The sequence below is a fragment of the Leptonychotes weddellii genome, chromosome X (assembly GCF_054177405.1).
Source record: "Leptonychotes weddellii isolate Sample4059 chromosome X, ASM5417740v2, whole genome shotgun sequence".
NCBI lineage: Eukaryota > Metazoa > Chordata > Mammalia > Carnivora > Phocidae > Leptonychotes > Leptonychotes weddellii.
Window position 1 is genome coordinate 96,852,619 of NC_138385.1, and position 17,397 is coordinate 96,870,015.

General features: G+C 41.7%; 1 protein-coding gene across 1 annotated transcript in view; it reads right to left on the reverse strand.

Moving 5' to 3' along the window:
- Positions 1 to 17,397, reverse strand: part of GLRA2 (glycine receptor alpha 2) — a 167,897-nt gene that overhangs the window by 21,578 nt on the left and 128,922 nt on the right. The window contains exon 8 of the mRNA XM_081807978.1: positions 15,261 to 15,410. Within this exon, the coding sequence (XP_081664104.1) occupies positions 15,261 to 15,410 (150 nt within the window). The remainder of the gene's footprint in view (positions 1 to 15,260; positions 15,411 to 17,397) is intronic.

Below are 17,397 nucleotides of genomic sequence, written 5' to 3' on the forward strand. Positions count from 1 at the left end.
TTAGGCACAAAATGTATTCCAGGGTCGGTTTGGTATTTCGTGAGGAGGCAGAGGATGGGGTTAAATGGGACTGTAATTGTCATCAGGCTCCTGGCATAAAAGGCATTGTATCTTCGTTTGCTTTTGTTCTCCCCAAAGCAACTCTGAGACAATGATTTGTGTGCAAGTAGTTTACTGGGGACATAGTATGGGAAGTGCAGGGAGGGAGTGGGGAAATGGGACAGGGAAAGGAGGAAAGTCAAGAAAGGATGTGTGAATGAGCAGCAGATTACTGTTGGCAAATGGAGCTCAAACCTCTTAGAGACAGACTTGAACCAGGGAGTGAGGAAGCTCGGTAGTCAGCTACCCAGCCCCAGCTCTCATTGGTTGAGGGCCACTCCTGAGGCATTCACCTCCTGCCACTTCCAGCTGCTTTGAGTATGGATGGAATATACTAGAGTGGCCTGCAGACACTCTCAGACAGTCACAGGAATCCATTGCTGTATGTGGTGGTCAGAATAACGGCTACCAAAATTGTCCGTGTCCTAATCCCTGGAACTGTAAAAATGTTACTTTACAGGGCAAGGGGAGTTGGCAGGTCTGATTAAGTGAAGGAATTAGAGATGGAGGGAGGGCCCTAGATTACCCAGGTGAGCTTAATTTAGTCACATGGCTCTTAAAAGTGGAAAACCTTGGGGCGCCTGGGTGGCTCAATCAGTTAAGTGTCTGCCTTCGGCTCAGGTTGTGATCTCAAGGTCCTGGGATCGAGCCCCCAAGTCAGGCTCCCTGCTCAGCCAGGAGTCTGCTTCTCCCTCACCCTCTCCCTGTGCCCCTTTTCCCGCCCTGCCCCACTCGTGTGTATGCTTTCTCTCTATCAAATTTAAAAAATCCTTAAAAAAATTGGAGAACCTTTCTCAGCTGTGGTCAGAGGGAGATGTGACTATGGAAGAACGGTCAGAGACAACACTGAGGACTTTGAAAAAAGGGGGCTGTAAGTCAAGGAACGTGGGTGGCCTTTAGAAGTGGGAAAAGGCAAGAAACCAGCTTCTTCCCTAGAACTTTGTTACATAGTGAGACAAAGTTGGCCACTATGTATTGGTCCCTGGGTTGTTTATTTCAGTGTGGGCTGAGACCTATTAGCTCCAAAGCCTGCTGGTGTCTCACTCAAATTTTACACATTGAATAATTTTTAAAATGGTCCAAATGAGCAGATCTTTAGCCATCTAAAGCCTGCCTGCTTTGCATTCCTCATGAAACTGTGTTCAGCATCTGCTGACCAGTGATAAGACAGAGCCTTGTGGTTATAAGACCCTCGGCTGCCGTGCCTTTCGAAGCTCTCTGACACACACTTCTGCATGCTGCTGAATAATGTCACCTAGACAGGTAAGCCTCCTCTCCGCTGGGAGTCCCTTTGCCCTCTTCCCTTCTGGGTGGCAGCGCCTTGCTGGAAGCCTTTAACCATCTCATGCCACCCTGCCAAGCCCATCCCATACAGCTTGTCATGTGGTGCTTCCTCTCATGGGCGTGTCTTTTTCCTTGATCAGCCTCCAAATTGCAAAAACCCCCACAAGGCTTCAGAAGCAATGCATCCTTGCCAATACCTTCTATTTTTTGCCCACTGAGGCCCATATTGGACTTTTGACCCCCATAACTGTTCCCTCAACCTGAATATCCCTCTTAGCCCCCTTTCACCTGTCCAACTCCTACTCCTGTGTCAAGACCCAGATGAGTGGTCACTTCCCAGATGCTACGAGGTGGAGGACCTGCTCTATCCTTTGTCCTCACCGAATCTTGCACTTAAACCTCACCTGTAGCACAGTACATGGTTTCTGTATTGAAACCATTTGTCCACGAGTCTATCCATCCTAGGCAAAAAAACCCACAGACAACACAAAAAGGAGACTAGTTGATAAAGTTTTTCTTCTCATTTTAACGTTGAATTCCCTTTTAAAATTTTGTGTAGCAAGTCTCTTGAAAGGGTCTATATGCAAAACTGGAACTTCAGCTAAGTTTGATGATTATAGAAATATAAAGGATCATTGATGTTAAAGACCCAAAGTAACTGTTTTATCGCAAAGAAAAAAGTGGTGGTAACTCCTGTATTGTATTGGTCACATTTTCATTTATGTATAAAGTGTCCTCCTTTCATTGTTATTCTTCTCCTCTTTACATTATATAGCCATTGCTACCTCCTCCTGGACCATCACATGAGCCATACTTTTGTCTCCCCTTTGCCTTGAGGAGGAAGTGCAACCTTCTTAGCCTGGGGCAGAGCTTTTCCTTGCCTGGCACCTGCTCAGCTCTCTGGGCTCCTGTCTTGTTAGTTAACTCTGAGGGAGCCCAGTTGTTGGTCTGGTGCTTGTCTTAGGTGGCTTTTTCTAGAAGGCCCTGAGACAAGGATTTGAGTACATATAGTTTATTTGGGAGTTGATCTCAGGAGGCACCAGTAGAGAGTGGGAAAGTGAGGCAGGGAGAGAAACCATGTCAATTCAAGGTGTATTGGTAAGCAGGTTAGAGTGTGGGTGATGGGCTCAATCCCACTGGGAATCACTGGGAGCCAGTATAGAACATACCACAGAGGGACAAGGAAGCTGGGATATTTATCTGTAGTCCCCAACTGTTATTGGCAGAGAGCTGTTCCTGGAGTGAGTGCTCAGTATTTCTAGCTTGCCTGTACAAGTTGAGCATGATTCTGGGGCCCAGGATCCCTCCTCTCCACACCATGGCAGAGCAGAGCTTATAGTGGGAAGCCATTATTGTATATGGAAAGGAGGAGTGGCACGGGAATAATGGGTAGAGCATTGACAGCGTTTAGCACCGGGCCCCTCCAGCATGTTCCCATAGCAGTCCTCTGGCCTCTAGCCCAATACATGTCCGATGTATGTGGAAGGTGTGTCTGCTCATCAGTCTGTCTCTCCCTGGACTGTGAGCATCCCCAGGGCAGAGTCCACTGGACTTTGTGCATGGCTTATAGTAGGTATGCACTATGTTTACACCAAGTGCCTGAATGAATGAATGAGTAAAATGAGATAGTCTGAAGAGAGAACACCGAGGATAAAGGAAAGAGAAAATGATGAAGACAAGCAGGGACAGAAAACTAGGATCTGGTAGGAAGGAAGGCAAAGAAAATAGAATGGTAAACAGGCTGGGATGAAAGAAAGGATTGGAGGGCGCCTGGGTGGCTCAGTTGGTTAAGCGACTGCCTTCAGCTCAGGTCATGATCCCAGGGTCCTGGGATCGAGTCCCACATCGGGCTCCCGGCTCAGCGGGGAGCCTGCTTCTCCCTCTGACTCTCTCCTCTCTCATGCTGTTTCTCTCTCGCTCGCTCTCTAATAAATAAATAAATAAAATCTTTAAAAAAAAAAAAGAAAGGATTGGAGATACTAAAAAGACAGGGATTTCATCTGCAAGGCTGCTTCCACACGTCACTTCGCATCCTAAAAAAGAGCATTCTATACCGCAAGCCCTAAAATAAGGCTGTCATGATACCTAGTGAAGTGCAACAAACTTGGGAGAAAAGCACCTTATGAACATTTCAGGCCTCTGTGTCCCTGACAAGTACCAGCTCTCCACGCCGGTGGTCTAGGGGAATTGCAAAGTACCATGACATTTATTTATTCTGGCTGGCTTTCACAATTAAGTCCAAACTCCTAATCCACACAGGTCTGTTAAAGCCTCATCTAAACTCCTCAACCTTTAAGACAAAAAACAAACATGCCCTCTACCTCCCTGGGGAAGTAGTTACAACCTTTTCAACATCCTGCTTGCTAAGGAAGCGGTTGTTACCTTAATTAATGATCTACAAAATCCTCTTTAAACACCTTGTGCAAACATGTGGCAGAATATAGGGGGAAATGCTAAAGGACAAGAGAAAACACACACCGTTTCACTGTATTCTTCTTGAAAGAAAAAAAAAAAAGCTAAGATGATGGAGTTTCCTTCCCAAGGACAAGGAGAAAGGAGACCTGTCAGGATTTCCAGTCTAAAAATGTCTTTAAAAAGTACTTTATTTTCTGTTTGGTAATCTTTTCATGGCTAGTTTTTCAACACTGAATCACTGGGGTTAATGTCCTTGACATGATTATGGATACATCAGTAGCAAAGGTATGAAGTAATGATAACATTTTCACTGCTGAAGGCAGTTGTAGGGGTTCTTTGGACCCTTAGTACTCAGTGTGGCTCTCGAGACTAGCAACATCAGCATCACCTGTACCTGGCACATACTTGTCGGAGATGTCTCAGGCTCTGAGTCAAGCTCGGGGCTGGGTTCCAGGACTCTGTTGGACCTAGGCCTCCAGGTGATTCTCCTGTGTGCCACAGTTAGAGAAGGACTGATCTAGAGCAAGTCAAGAGGTAGCCCATACTCCAGCAGTAGTCTGCAAGTGGACAAGTGTGTTTGTCATTGGTTCTTCTCAATTCCTGTGCCTCTTGCTAGTCCAAGTAGTAAGGATTCTTATATGCATTCTCACAGTTTTAGTAACCTACCCAATTCAAAAGTTCCCTCTAGATTCTTTCTAGAATGGATGAAATCGTGGGTCTCTTTAACATTGTCCTACTGCCCTCCCTTTCTCTTTAACACTAAACATCATTGTGTGCACCTCTTGAACCACACACATTCAGGTGTTAAACTTAAAAATAAGCTTTTGTTACGACTGTTAACACCACTGAGCATTCCCTAAATAGGTGTGATAAATAACTTAATTTTTTCCTACTCACATAAAAGTATCTTCATCTCACAGAATTTGGATATTCAGAGTGTGAACTTAATAGTTCCCATATAGGGGCCCTGCCTTACCTTCTACATGAAGCTATGCATAGCATCATAGATTTGTTTTCTTAGGGTGTGTGGTGTGCAGATCCATATGATTTATGTTTCAATGAAGCCAATCAGATGGAGTTTTCCTTCATACTCAACTGAGTGTGCATTTGAATAAATCAAATTTTCAAAGATAGGCTGCTGGATAGAACTTGCCATTTTCTAATGTAAGGGAAAGAACTGGCCATCACCTAATGAGCCCCACCTACATATGAATCATGGAGGAATTGACTCTGAGGTTTGCAGAACTGAAAGTGCTCTCCTGACTTCGTGGGCAGATGTATGCAAACTGTGTCACCCTTGCAAACAAGAAATAGGAAATAATTAGGGTATACTTCTCAATATGAAACAGTCCTAACTGTTCTAAACCAGGGTTTTCTCTACCATGGCACTATCAACATTTAGGGCTGGGTAATTTTTCATTTTATGGTTGGGGGGGCAACCCTGTACATGGTAGGAAATTTAACAGCATCCTGACCTCTACAGACTAGACGCCAATAGCACCCTTCCCTTAGATGGGACAACCAAGCCTATCTCCAGACATTGCCACATGTCCCTAGGGGGGCAAAACTGCTCTGGCTGAGAACCACTACTCTAAGCCTTTGGAGTGGAAAATGAGAGACCTTATGCAAGATTCTCAAAGGTTGATCCTATTCGACTTACAGTTCAGTGGATTCATTTGCTTCGATCTGTGGGGTTGATTAAGCTTAGTGATAGTACCATTTGCATTTCAATAGTCGCCTTTCAGAGTCAGTTTACATTCTAATTGGGTTAGAAGGGTCTTCATGGGTTCTCACCTTTGGAAAAAGTGCCCTGGTACTTAGGAAGTTTAGCCACAGCCCCATAACCGTGGGGGATAAAACGGAAGAATTCCGCTTGCCCCTAATTCTTCCCACTTCTCTTGTTTAGACACTATAGAGTAGAAGCACGAACTCATTATTTCAATCCTATGATTATAAAAATCGCTGTACATGGGTCACATCTTGCTGTGCAATCTAATTTTCCTTTGTGCAAGAAAGACAAGAGGAATGCAAATGGGGGAGGGGAAATGAAGCTATTTAAAATGTTTGATTTTAATCTGTAGAATATGCTCCCCATTAAATTGAACAAAAGCTTTATGACCCAGAGAGAAAGTAGATACTAAAATGAACAATCACTAAACATAGAATTTACCATGTGCCAGGGTTTTTTTTTATTCTATGAGCTTTCCTCACAGGAACTCACTTTATTCTCACCACAGTCCTATGAGGGGAATACTATTAACTCCATTTTACAGATGAGAAAACTGAGGCACAGAGAGGTTTTTGTGTTTTTTTGTTTTGTTTTTAAGTAACCTACCAAGGTCACAGGACTGGTCAATTACAGTGCCTCCATTTGAATGTTTAGGCCCCTCATTTTTGGAGGCGAAACCCACAACTCCAAAACTTGAATCCCTCACAGGATACTCACCTCAGAGAAGGCTAGACTGAGAACCTGACAGAGTCAGACAAAACAAGGCTACTTCATAACTTTGTCTAAGCACAAAAAAAACAAGGTCACCATGGTACCCACAAAATACTCATCATCCAGCTCTTGGTTAAAGTAAGTGACTACTCTTTCTTTACCGATTATTGTTTTATCCACACATGAGTCTGCCCTTCTATAGATACGTTATTGAGATACCCAATTATAGAATTTACCCTGCCTTTTTTTTAGAGAGAGGGAAAGGGGTTGGGGGGGCAGAGGGAGAGAAAGAACCTTAACCAACCTCAATGCCCAGTGGAGCCCGACATGGAGCTCGATCTCACAACCCTGAGATCATGACCTGAGCTGAAATCAAGAGTCAGACGCTTAACTGACTTGAGTCACCCAGTCACCCCAAATCTCCCCCTGCTTTCTGACGGCACCCACTCTAGAGCAAAACCCCTGCTTCCTTAGGTTTTCCTCCCAAATTACCCAATTTACAGAGGACCTTCTTCCACTGCTCCCTGTGGTGTGTGTTCTTCCTCACTGCAGAGTAGTAAACCCACCTTGTTTAACTACAGCCTTGTTTCTGGTGGTGTTTGGCTGAAGAGTGTTGACACTACTTGTCAATGTTACAAAGCTAAAAGTGGTAGCTAATTCCAGATGACTAAATCAGTATCAAAAAGATTAATATAATCTAGAAAATGGGCCAAATCCAATGAAGTGATCATTTACAGCAATAAAATTAACCTAAATAAATTATTTAGGTTAGAAAAAAGTCAAGCACTTAATCAAGAGGAGATAACTTGATAGCTATTCATATTAATAATAGGAAAAAAAAAGACAGGAAATTAACAAGCATTAGCAAGGTCAAAAAGAGCCAATTTTGGAATAGGATGACTTAAAAGCACTATTATAATTTAATGCTCTATTAACAACTGCAGATAAAGAGGGGACATTACTGCTCCTTTGTGTTACATGTTGATTATGCCTGGGCTATCTTTCAAATTCTGTGACTCATACTTCAAGATGTCCACTAGCAAACCACAAAAGGGTGATCAGTGTGCTGCATGGCTATAAGCCACATCATAGGAAGGACTAGTTCTGTTTAGTTCAAAAGATTTGAGAAGACCTGCCAGCTCACCATCCTTAAGTGTTTGAAGGGATGTCTCCAGGAAAAGAGGAAGGAGATTTTTACCCCTAATGAGGAGGAGGGCTGGTCTGACTGGGGACATTCCAGGACTCCATGGATTTAGATAAGCCACTCCAAGATGACCATTTGCTCTGGGTCCTTGTCTTCTGGCTTTCACCAGTGCGGTCTCATGTCCCATTGGAATGGGAGAATCTAAGGCCCTTGGAACAGTGGGGAGGAAATGGCGCAGGGCTTCTGGGCCTGCTGGGTGGAGGGACAAGGGCTTCTTCTAAGTTGTTTCCCTCCTGGGGGCATTGCATTCAGGTTTGAGGCTAAAGCCTGGATAAAAATAGTTTATTGTCCTTGTAGGTTTATTTCCATTCAGTAGGTCAATGAGAAGACGATTGGTTGAGAGCAAGATTCAGGTATTTCTAGGTAAAGTGTCCTGAATAATATCTACCAATATCTTTCCAATCTTCTATTCTTCTATAAACATGCGTCACTTTCTACCCATTGTTGTACACGTTTATCAAAAGGAACAAATTGGTTACTAAGGGTGCTTGAAAGAGTGGGATTATTTCAGCCCTGTAGGACCAGGAAATGATCTTTTGAGGAATTAGCAAGTTAGCTAAGAGTTAAAGGATAGATGGGGGGAGGGCAGAAAAGCACAACAAAATGATTACTGAATTCTAACGTTGCCAACTTATTATCATCTGAGATGTTTTGATCAGGGCCTCACATTCTCACCCTGTTGTCTGGTCAGGTTGAAGCCCCTTATTTTCTTCCTGGGAGGTTGAAGTCTGAATAATGTGTTAACATTCCTTTCAAAAGGCAGCTTATGATGATGAGCACCAGGTGTTGGATGAAAGTGTTGAATGGCTATATTGTCCACCTGAAACTAATATAACACTGTAGGTTAACTGGATTTAAAATGAAAACTTTAAAACAAAGAGCTTATCATCAGGTGGCCTAAAAACCATAACTATGTTCTCAAGCAGCCACAATTTCTGTTTTGTCATGGAAAATAAAGAAATCGGAGCTCTGTGGGCAACTGGAAAGATCTGAAACCTGGCCCAATGCCAAAAGTCAGGTGTGGTGCAGCCAGATAATAAAAAGAAAGGAAACAACAAAAGAAAGGGAGAAACTCAGGTGAGGCTTTAAAGTTCTTTTGGGGAAATTGTTATAAACATCACATGGTATGAAAACTTCTTATTGGAGCTGAGGAGGTAACATAAAAATAGGATTTTACCACATAGACCTGGGGCGTCAGCATCTAATAGACTGGGGTTGGCCCAACCATCGGGATTTACAAGTTCTGTCCATTGAAGATCTGGGCTTGATTGTTTCTGAGAAACTCTGCTTTGGTAAAATTGACAGTGGCTGCTTTGTGAGATGTAGAAAAGATAATTGAAGCAAATACACCTAGTCACAAACTGCCTGGCCCCTCCTTGAAGGTGACCCCATTTCATAACTTCCTTGTTTAGTGAGCAGCAGACTTTCTTCCCATGCAAGTAAATGTAATCTCAGGCATTTCTCTCAATAAATATCTTCCTTGAATAAATCTTAATGCCAGTGTCACTTTGGAAAATGATTTGCTCTTGGTTTTTTTCTTATACCTTCTAAATAATCAGCCTGTATTGTGCTGCAGAGGTCAGTTCCCCAATGACTTTTTTTCACTGGGAATATTGAACTTTTAAAAATGGTGTTTTTAGGGGCACCTGGGTGGCTCAGTCAGTTAAGCGTCTGCTTCAGCTCAAGTCATGATCCTGGGGTCCCTGGATCGAGTCCTGCGTGGGGCTCCCTGCTCAGCAGGGAGTCTGCTGCTCTCTCTCCCTCTGCCCCTCTCTGCTCCTGCTCATTCTCTCTCTGTCTCTCTCTCAAATAAATAAATAAAATCTTAAAAAATAAAAATAAAAATGGTGTTTTTGTTTTAACTCAGGCCACAACCTATTAGGGTCTGTGAGAATTTAGTGGTTCATGACTAGCTGGGCCAGACCTAGGGCATGGTAAGGCCTCAGGTGCAAAATGTAAGGGGGTGCCACAACCCCAGTGCTCCAGGTCAATATTTTAATGCAAAAACTTCACTGTTAGTGTGAAAAATCCAAGGTGAACAAAATAGCAGAATTTCAAGTAAAAACAGCATCTGACCCTGTACATCTGCATTTAAAAAGCAGAATAGACCATTAGAGTGCATTAGAGGTGTTTGTTTCAAGTATGTCTGTGTCTCAGAGAGAGAGGCTGGATCATAATATAAGATCTAAAATGTGAAGTTTGAGCAATAGCAGTTAAGGTCAGGGACTCTGGAGCCAGACTTCCTGCGTGTGTGGCTTTGGGCATTTTGCTTAACCTCTCTTTGCTTTAGTTTCCTTATCTGTAAAATGGAGATACAAATACTGCCTTCATTATTGACAGGAAGACCACATAATTTATCCAAACAAGGGCAGTTTTGAGAGTGGAAAATGGCACTAGCAGACAATACAACTCTCTGATGATATGACAAAATAAAAATGCATTATCAAACAAATTATCCTGCAAACAATGACAAAAACATTCAGTCCTAAACTATCAGATGCTCAACAGCAAGACTGCTCAGCCTCTGTTTTGTTTTTTGTCCATTGAACCTATGATTTTCCATGTGTTCCAACTAAGTGGTGGCCTAGTGGTGTCATGGATTTTGTGTGCCATGTCATGGACCAAGGCTGGCACCCCAAATGGCCAGCAGGATAGCAGTGTCCCCCCACTGACAGAGGCCAAAAGAAAGGCTCCTTTATCCCTAGTCTCTTGTGTCCAAATGCACTTCATTTTGATATCAGCAAGCTCCCTTTGAGCTATCCTGTAAAGAGAGCGAGATGACATTGCTTCTGGAAAGGGTCAAGAAAAGAAGCCAGGGACAGTGATGGTTATTTTTTAGATTTGACTACATGTTAAAATGAGAACTCGTCCACTGTACATGTATGCCTCCACCCCAGAAGATGACCAAACCCACTTCATTTTGTTTTAATGCAACTATTAATAATTTGTTTAAAATGAATAATCCATAACAAATGCTAAATTACACCAAGGCATTAGGACAATATGCAAGACCAGGACTTCACAGTAAGCTGGGCTGTATGACCACACTATTCACCTAGTTGTTTTGGGGATTAAATCAATTACTGTATGGAAAGTGCCTAAAACAATGCCCGGTATATAGTAAGCCCTCAATCAATGTTAGCACTTATTACCATTACCATGGTTCAGACTTAAAAAACTTAAAATACTGCCTTAGAGAAAAAGACGCCATTTTCTAAGGGACACATAATTGGAAATGTCTCCTAATCTTTTTTTTTTCCTCCAAAATTTAATTGTCAATGAAAATAATAGCCTTGACAGCAAAAGTCCAAACATGATTTGTTTTGTTCCCCACCTCCTTCTCACGTCTTAAATTTGTTAATTAAGCTTTGTTTTTTGAATGGCCATTTTGAGATGCATAGTCGAACTCCAGAACATCTCCATGCAAAACATCTAAACTTGGATTTCTCAGTTTTTTTAAGACAAAGCAGTGACTACCAATGCCAACTGGCATCTCTAAGGAGTCTCGCCTTAATGCCTGCCACTGTCAGCCTCTCAGGTGTCCTTCTTGCTCCTCTCTGCAGTGCCCAAACTATCTTGCTTTCTTCCTTATTTAACCCCAGCTCCTCTGGAGCCTCTGAAGTTGAGTTCATTCGACTTCATCACTGGTCTCCTTTATCACTGCTGTCATCTGCCAGCCTCCAGCCCTTAGGAGTTGATGACTTTAGGAACTCTTTCATTATCAGCTCAATACCCATGAATGCCATCTTTCATGGAGGGTCTTCAATAACCAAATGGATAACTGGCCCCATCCTTGGCCTTTCAATTCGTGGACTGCCTTGCTGTCAATTTTTCCTCTGCTGGACCTTAGCCAAATATTTATGTTCATACCCTTATCCTTGTCTTTACTTCCTGTGAAATCTTGATTTTTGAACTTTTCTTTCCCCTGCTCACCACTGCTTTGTGTCCTTCCAGCACAGTTATTTTAATATTCTTATTTCAGCATTTCATTGACCTCAGTGAAATGGCCGATCCATTAGTAGCCAGTGTCTCCTTCATGTTCTCACTTTACCTACTTTAGAGTCCCTGGTTCATCACTACTGGTCCCTTGCAAGCACCCTTAACTCCCCTGCTCTCCCTCCCACTTTCCCTTCCTCTCCTCCAACTCCTCCATTGTCCTTTTTAAAGCTACAGGGTTTTATTAGTTTTAAGTGTACAATATAGTAATTCAATTCCATATATCACCTGGTGCTCATCATGACAAGTGTATTCCTTAATCCCCATCACCTATTTCACCCATCCCCCCACCCACCTCCCCTCTGGAAACCATCAGTTTGTTCTCTGTAATTGAGTCTGTTTCCTGCTTGGTCTATCTCTGTTTTTCCTTTGCTTGTTTGTTGTTTCTTAAATTTCTTATATGAGTGAAATCATACGGTATTTGTCTTTCTCTGACTTATTTCACTTAGCATAATACTCTAGCTCCAGCCATGTTGTTGCAAATGGCAAGATTTCGTTATTTTTTATGGATGAATAATATTCCATTATACACACACACACATACACACATACATACATACTACCTTTTTTTAATCCATTCATCAATAATGGACACTTGACTGCTTCCATATCTTGGCTATTGTAAATCATGCTGCTATAAACATCAGGGTGCATGTATCCCTTTGAATTAGTGTTTTTGTATTCTTTGGGTAAATAGTGCAATTGCTGGACAGTAGGGTAGTTCTATCTTTAACTTTTTGGGGAACCTCCATACTGTTTTTCACAGTGGCTGTACCCATTTACAGTCCCACCAACAGTGCTCAAGTGTTCCTTTTTCTCCACATCCTTGCCAACACCTGTTTGTTTCTTGTGTTGCTGAATACCTATTCTTTTCAAACTATTCCAAAAAATAGAAAGGGAAGGAAAGTTTCCAAATTCATTCTATGAGGCCAGTATTACCTGGATACCAAAACCAGATAATGACACCACTAAGAAAAGAGAACTATAGGCCAATATCCCTGATGAACATAGATGTAAAAATCTTCAACAAAATACTAGCAAACCGAATTCAACAATACATTAAAAAAATCATCCACCATGATCAAGTGGGATTTAATTTTGGGTTGCAAGAGTGGTTCAATATTTGCAAATCAGTCAATGTTATACATCAATAAGAGAAAGGATAAGAACCATATGATCATTTCAATAGATGGAGAAAAAGCATTTGACAAGGCACAATATCCATTCATGATAAAAACCCCCAACAAAGTATGTTTAGAAGGAACATACCTCAACCTAATATAGGCCATCTATGAAAACCCACAGCTGACATCATCCTCAATGTGGAAAAACTAAGAGCTTTTCCCCTAAGGTCAGGAACAAGACAAGGATGCCCACTCTCACCACTTTTATTCAGCACAGTACTAGACATCCTAGCCACAGCAATCAGACAACAAAAAGAAAGAAAAGGCATCCAAATCGGTAAGGAAGAAGTAAAAAGCAAAACCATCACTATTTGCAGATGACATGATACTATACATAGAAAACCAGAAAGACTCCACGAAAAAAACTGCTAGAAGTGATCAACGAATTCAGTAAAGTCACAGGATACAAAATCCACATACAGAAATCTGTTGCATTTCTATACACCAATAATGAAGTAGCAGAAAGTGAAATTAAGTAATCCCATTTACAACTGCACCAAAAATAATAAGATACCTAGGAATAAACCTAACCAAAGAGGTGGGAGATCTGTACTCTGAAAACCATAAAACACTGATGAAAGAAATTGAAGATAACACAAAGAAATAGAAAGATATTCCATGCTCATGGGTTGGAAGATTTCTACAATAGCCTCCTAACTTTGCTGCTGCTACACTTGACCCCATGGACCATCCACTTGATATCCTGGTATTTGCTATGTTGAAACTAATTTGTGGATTCCAGTCAGTTGGAATGAAATCCATTCTTTTATACTGGCCTGCAAAGTCCTGTATGAATCTGAAATCACCTATTCCTCCAACCTCATCTTCTTTTCTCCTGCCTGCTCTAGTATTGCCCAGGTTTCTGCAGACTTATAATATGACTCAGTTGGGACTCTTGTGAAAGGTACTAATTCTCAGTGACCTCCCCTTGCAGACTCTGATTCATAGGTTTAGGAATCTGTACAAGAAACTACTTTTAACAAGCGCTCCATGTGACTCTTATGATAAGATACAGATACAGCCTAAGAATCTTCCACATAGCATTCCAAGGAAGTCCTACCAATTATTCAGAATTGGGAAGCAAAATGAAACTCATTTTCCATTTCTGGTCTAGGAGAATATGCAGTCAGTGGCCATCTACTATGCTAAGTGAGGGAATTCTGGGAATACAGTTTATGTGCTGGAATAACCTCACATTCCCGTAATTTCCTGGGTGGCACAGGTGCCATTTGTGCAGATTCCTGTGGATAAGGATGAAGAAATCGTTATCATCAACAAGGAGGCAAGGAGGAGAAAGTTGAGAAAGGCTTGATACTCAACAGTGTACAGAAAAGAGAATGTGTGTGTTTCCCTAGGCTATGATAGGACAAAATGTTCCTAAGAGGTAGAGAAGAGAAACAGGGCAACCAGCCAGATACCAGTCCAGAGTATGTGCAGGAAACATTTTGGTAGATGAGGTCAGGACTCTGTGAGCTCATATGCATACGAGCTCTTCAACGTAACCAACATCTAAATCACAATAAATGTTTAGCTTTGCATCTAGGTATTTAGAAGCATTAAGATTGACAGTGAAACATTTTTGGCTTTCTTCCAACAGAGTAGTATATAACTATGGCTTTAATAGCAAGTTTAATTTCTTAAATTTTAGGGGAGCTGATTTTGAAAAGTATCTGTCATTTCCTATATGTAAAATTTTAACTTCAGTCCTCTAGCAACTGGCACTAGGATCCTCCATATCAAAGGGCATGTTTCTCTTCCAGAATTGAAACTGAAAACAAGGGCAAGCCTCCTGGTGTCCCATATGAAATTGGATCATAAGCCAGAGTAGTGCTTTTCCAACATGTACACATGCTGAAATTCCCTGGGGGGAGCTTCAGAAATCCTGACTACTGTGCCCCATCCCAAAGATGGGATTTAATTGCTGTGGGGTGTGGCCAAGGTTTGGGATTTTGAAAGATCTGCAGGCTATTCTAAGGGGCAGGCAAGTTTAGGAACCACGGAGCTATTGATTTTGAGCATCTGTTTGAAACCTCAAACCTCTGGATGGTGTAGAATTTGGGTTTATGCATTAAAGTTTAAGTTGAGACAATGAGATCAGTTTGATTGGATTTATCAAGTTGTGACCAACCTGGGTAAGGACCTTATTTACATAAAATCAGAGCAATTGATGAGAAAGTCAGTCGAGGTAGCTATGTACACAAAGTCACATACACACAAATTATTAATGTTCAAAACAACAGGATTTTAAAGCAATTTTGTCAAATTGAGTATAGATCTCCAATTAGAGTTGCCCGATAAAACACAGGGCTCCCAGTTAAATCTTAATTTCAGATCAACAAATAATTCATTAATATAAGTATCTCCCATGCAGTACTTGGGACATCTTTATACCAAATGCTGTTTGTTGATTTAAACTTCAAGTTTAGCTGCATGCCTTGTGCTTTTATTTGCTAAATGTGACAACCCTGCCCCAATTTTAAAGGACTGACCTGAGCACTAATTCAGTCTAGTAGGACACCTCAGGACCAAAATTAACCTTAGCCTCTTGCTCATTATGTATTCTATTTTCTGAATTGCACTGCCTGGGTAACTACCTCAAGCTCTACCCGACTTTGTCTGCGCTGAGGGTCAACTGTACCTTATTCTGTCTCTTCTGTCTTCTCCGGAGCCGCAGGAGCTCCTTGTGTTGTCTGGAGACAAAGTTCACAGCCGCGTACTCCAGTAAGGCAGCAAACACAAACAGAAGGCACACCGCCATCCAGATGTCAATCGCTTTCACGTAGGAAACCTGAAAGAGAGAGAGAGAGAGAATGGAGAGGGGCACTGTGAAAACTCGTGGAGAAATCGGGCTCCTCATGTTGTGAGAAGCAGAACACCTCATTTTCCTTCATCAAGGATTTTCTCTCCTTAAGAGAGAGCTTAAGCATTTTCCTTTCTACTTTGCAGACTCGGGCTGAGCAGTGAAAATGACATGCCCTTTGCCCCAGGCCTTTTGTTCCGTCTCTCTCAGTATAAGCCCATCTGCTCAAGTAGCCTCATCCCTGAGACCAGCTCCAAAGATGACTACAAGAATTTCCTTAATGGAAAAAAAAAAGAAAAAACAAAATTTTGAAGCTGCTTATTTCCTTCCATTTTTTCTTAATATTTAAAAACTAGTATAATTAAGATCATTCCAAAACCTGGATGAGAAAGAAGCTATGTGTTGGCTTTGGACCCTTCAAAAACCCATTTGTAATTTCCATCAATCTATTGATCCTGACAATGAAAACACATTTCTAATGGTTTTAAACTATCACAATTCAAAAATATTCAACCCAGGTAAAACATCAGGGCTCTGGTCTTGGGAAGGGATCTGGTTAACAAGGAAATTTTATAACATTTCAATGGTTGGCTGAGTGTTCAGTATCCCTTAAAATTTGAGAAATCAGATTCTGAAAGCAAATAGTTTTTATTTGCAATGGAAAGTGCCCCTCACCTCACCTCATTCCCACTTATTTTTTAAAAATAACTAGGTGGTGTTGTAACCTACTGGATCCCAGACTACAAAGGATACTTATCAAACTGCTAGCTGAATGTGTACCATCTAACTCTAAATTTTATTAAAAAGATTTATCTATTTATTTGAGAGAGAGAGCGAGGGAGAGCACAAGAGCAATGGAGGGGCAGAGGGACAGGGAGAAAAGCAGACTTCCTGCTGAGAGGGAGCCCGCAGTGCTCGATCTCAGGACCCTGAAATCATGACCTGAGCCGAAATCAAGAGTCAGACACTCAACCGACTGAGCCACCCAGGCACCCCACTGTAACTTTTTTTTAAAGACTTATTTATGTGAGAGAGAGCAAGCGCGAGAGCATGCGTTGGGGGGGGCAGAGGGAGAGGGAGAGAGAGAATCTCTAGTACACTCTCCCCTGAGCGTGGAGTCCGACGTGGGGCTCAATCCCATGACCCTGAGATCACGACCTGAGCCAAAATCAAGAGTCCGGTGCTTAGCCAACTGAGTCACCCAGGTGCCCCTAGCTCTAACTTTTAAATAGGGTTTCCAATTATTTTGATATCAGACCCTGAGTGTTTACCAGCCAGTACTATAAGCATTTTACCTGAATTTTCTAACCATCACAACAACTGTATTACCCCCATTTTCTGATGAGGAAACTGGAGAAGGGTTAAATTATTACTCAAGGTCACAGAGCTAGTTAAATGACAGAGCTAAGATTGGAATTGGATACCAGTCTGACTGGTGGATTTCCAAACGCACAAACACACTACTAGGATTATACCGTTTGTATCTTACATTTCTCTTTGATCTTTAGAGTGAGCATTTCTTACATCATTTAACTTCCTTCTAAATCATGCTTGCATAATGGTCCAGACCATGATGAATCATTTTGTATTACAGGGCATCTAGGTGATTTGAAGTTCTATTGTTCGCCACTATAAACTTTGGGGCTATGAACATTCTTCCCCTAAAGTATTTGGCTGTATCTCTGATTATTTGTCAGATCAGTTTTTAGAGTGGGATTATGGGAATAAATGATAGGAAAACCAGCTTCTGACTGAGAAAGTTAATAGCAACACAGCAGATGAAAAAGCAGAGGCTCTAGAGTAAGATGCCCCAAGCAGAAAAGAGCGCCCTGTTCTAACTATCATTTTGCCAAATTGTTAAACCTCTTTCTGCCTCCCATCCTTGTCTGTATAATAGGGACAATAATACCTATCTCAGAGTTACGTTGTGAAGATCACTTAATATATGCAAAGTGCTTAGAATAGTGTCTGGCAC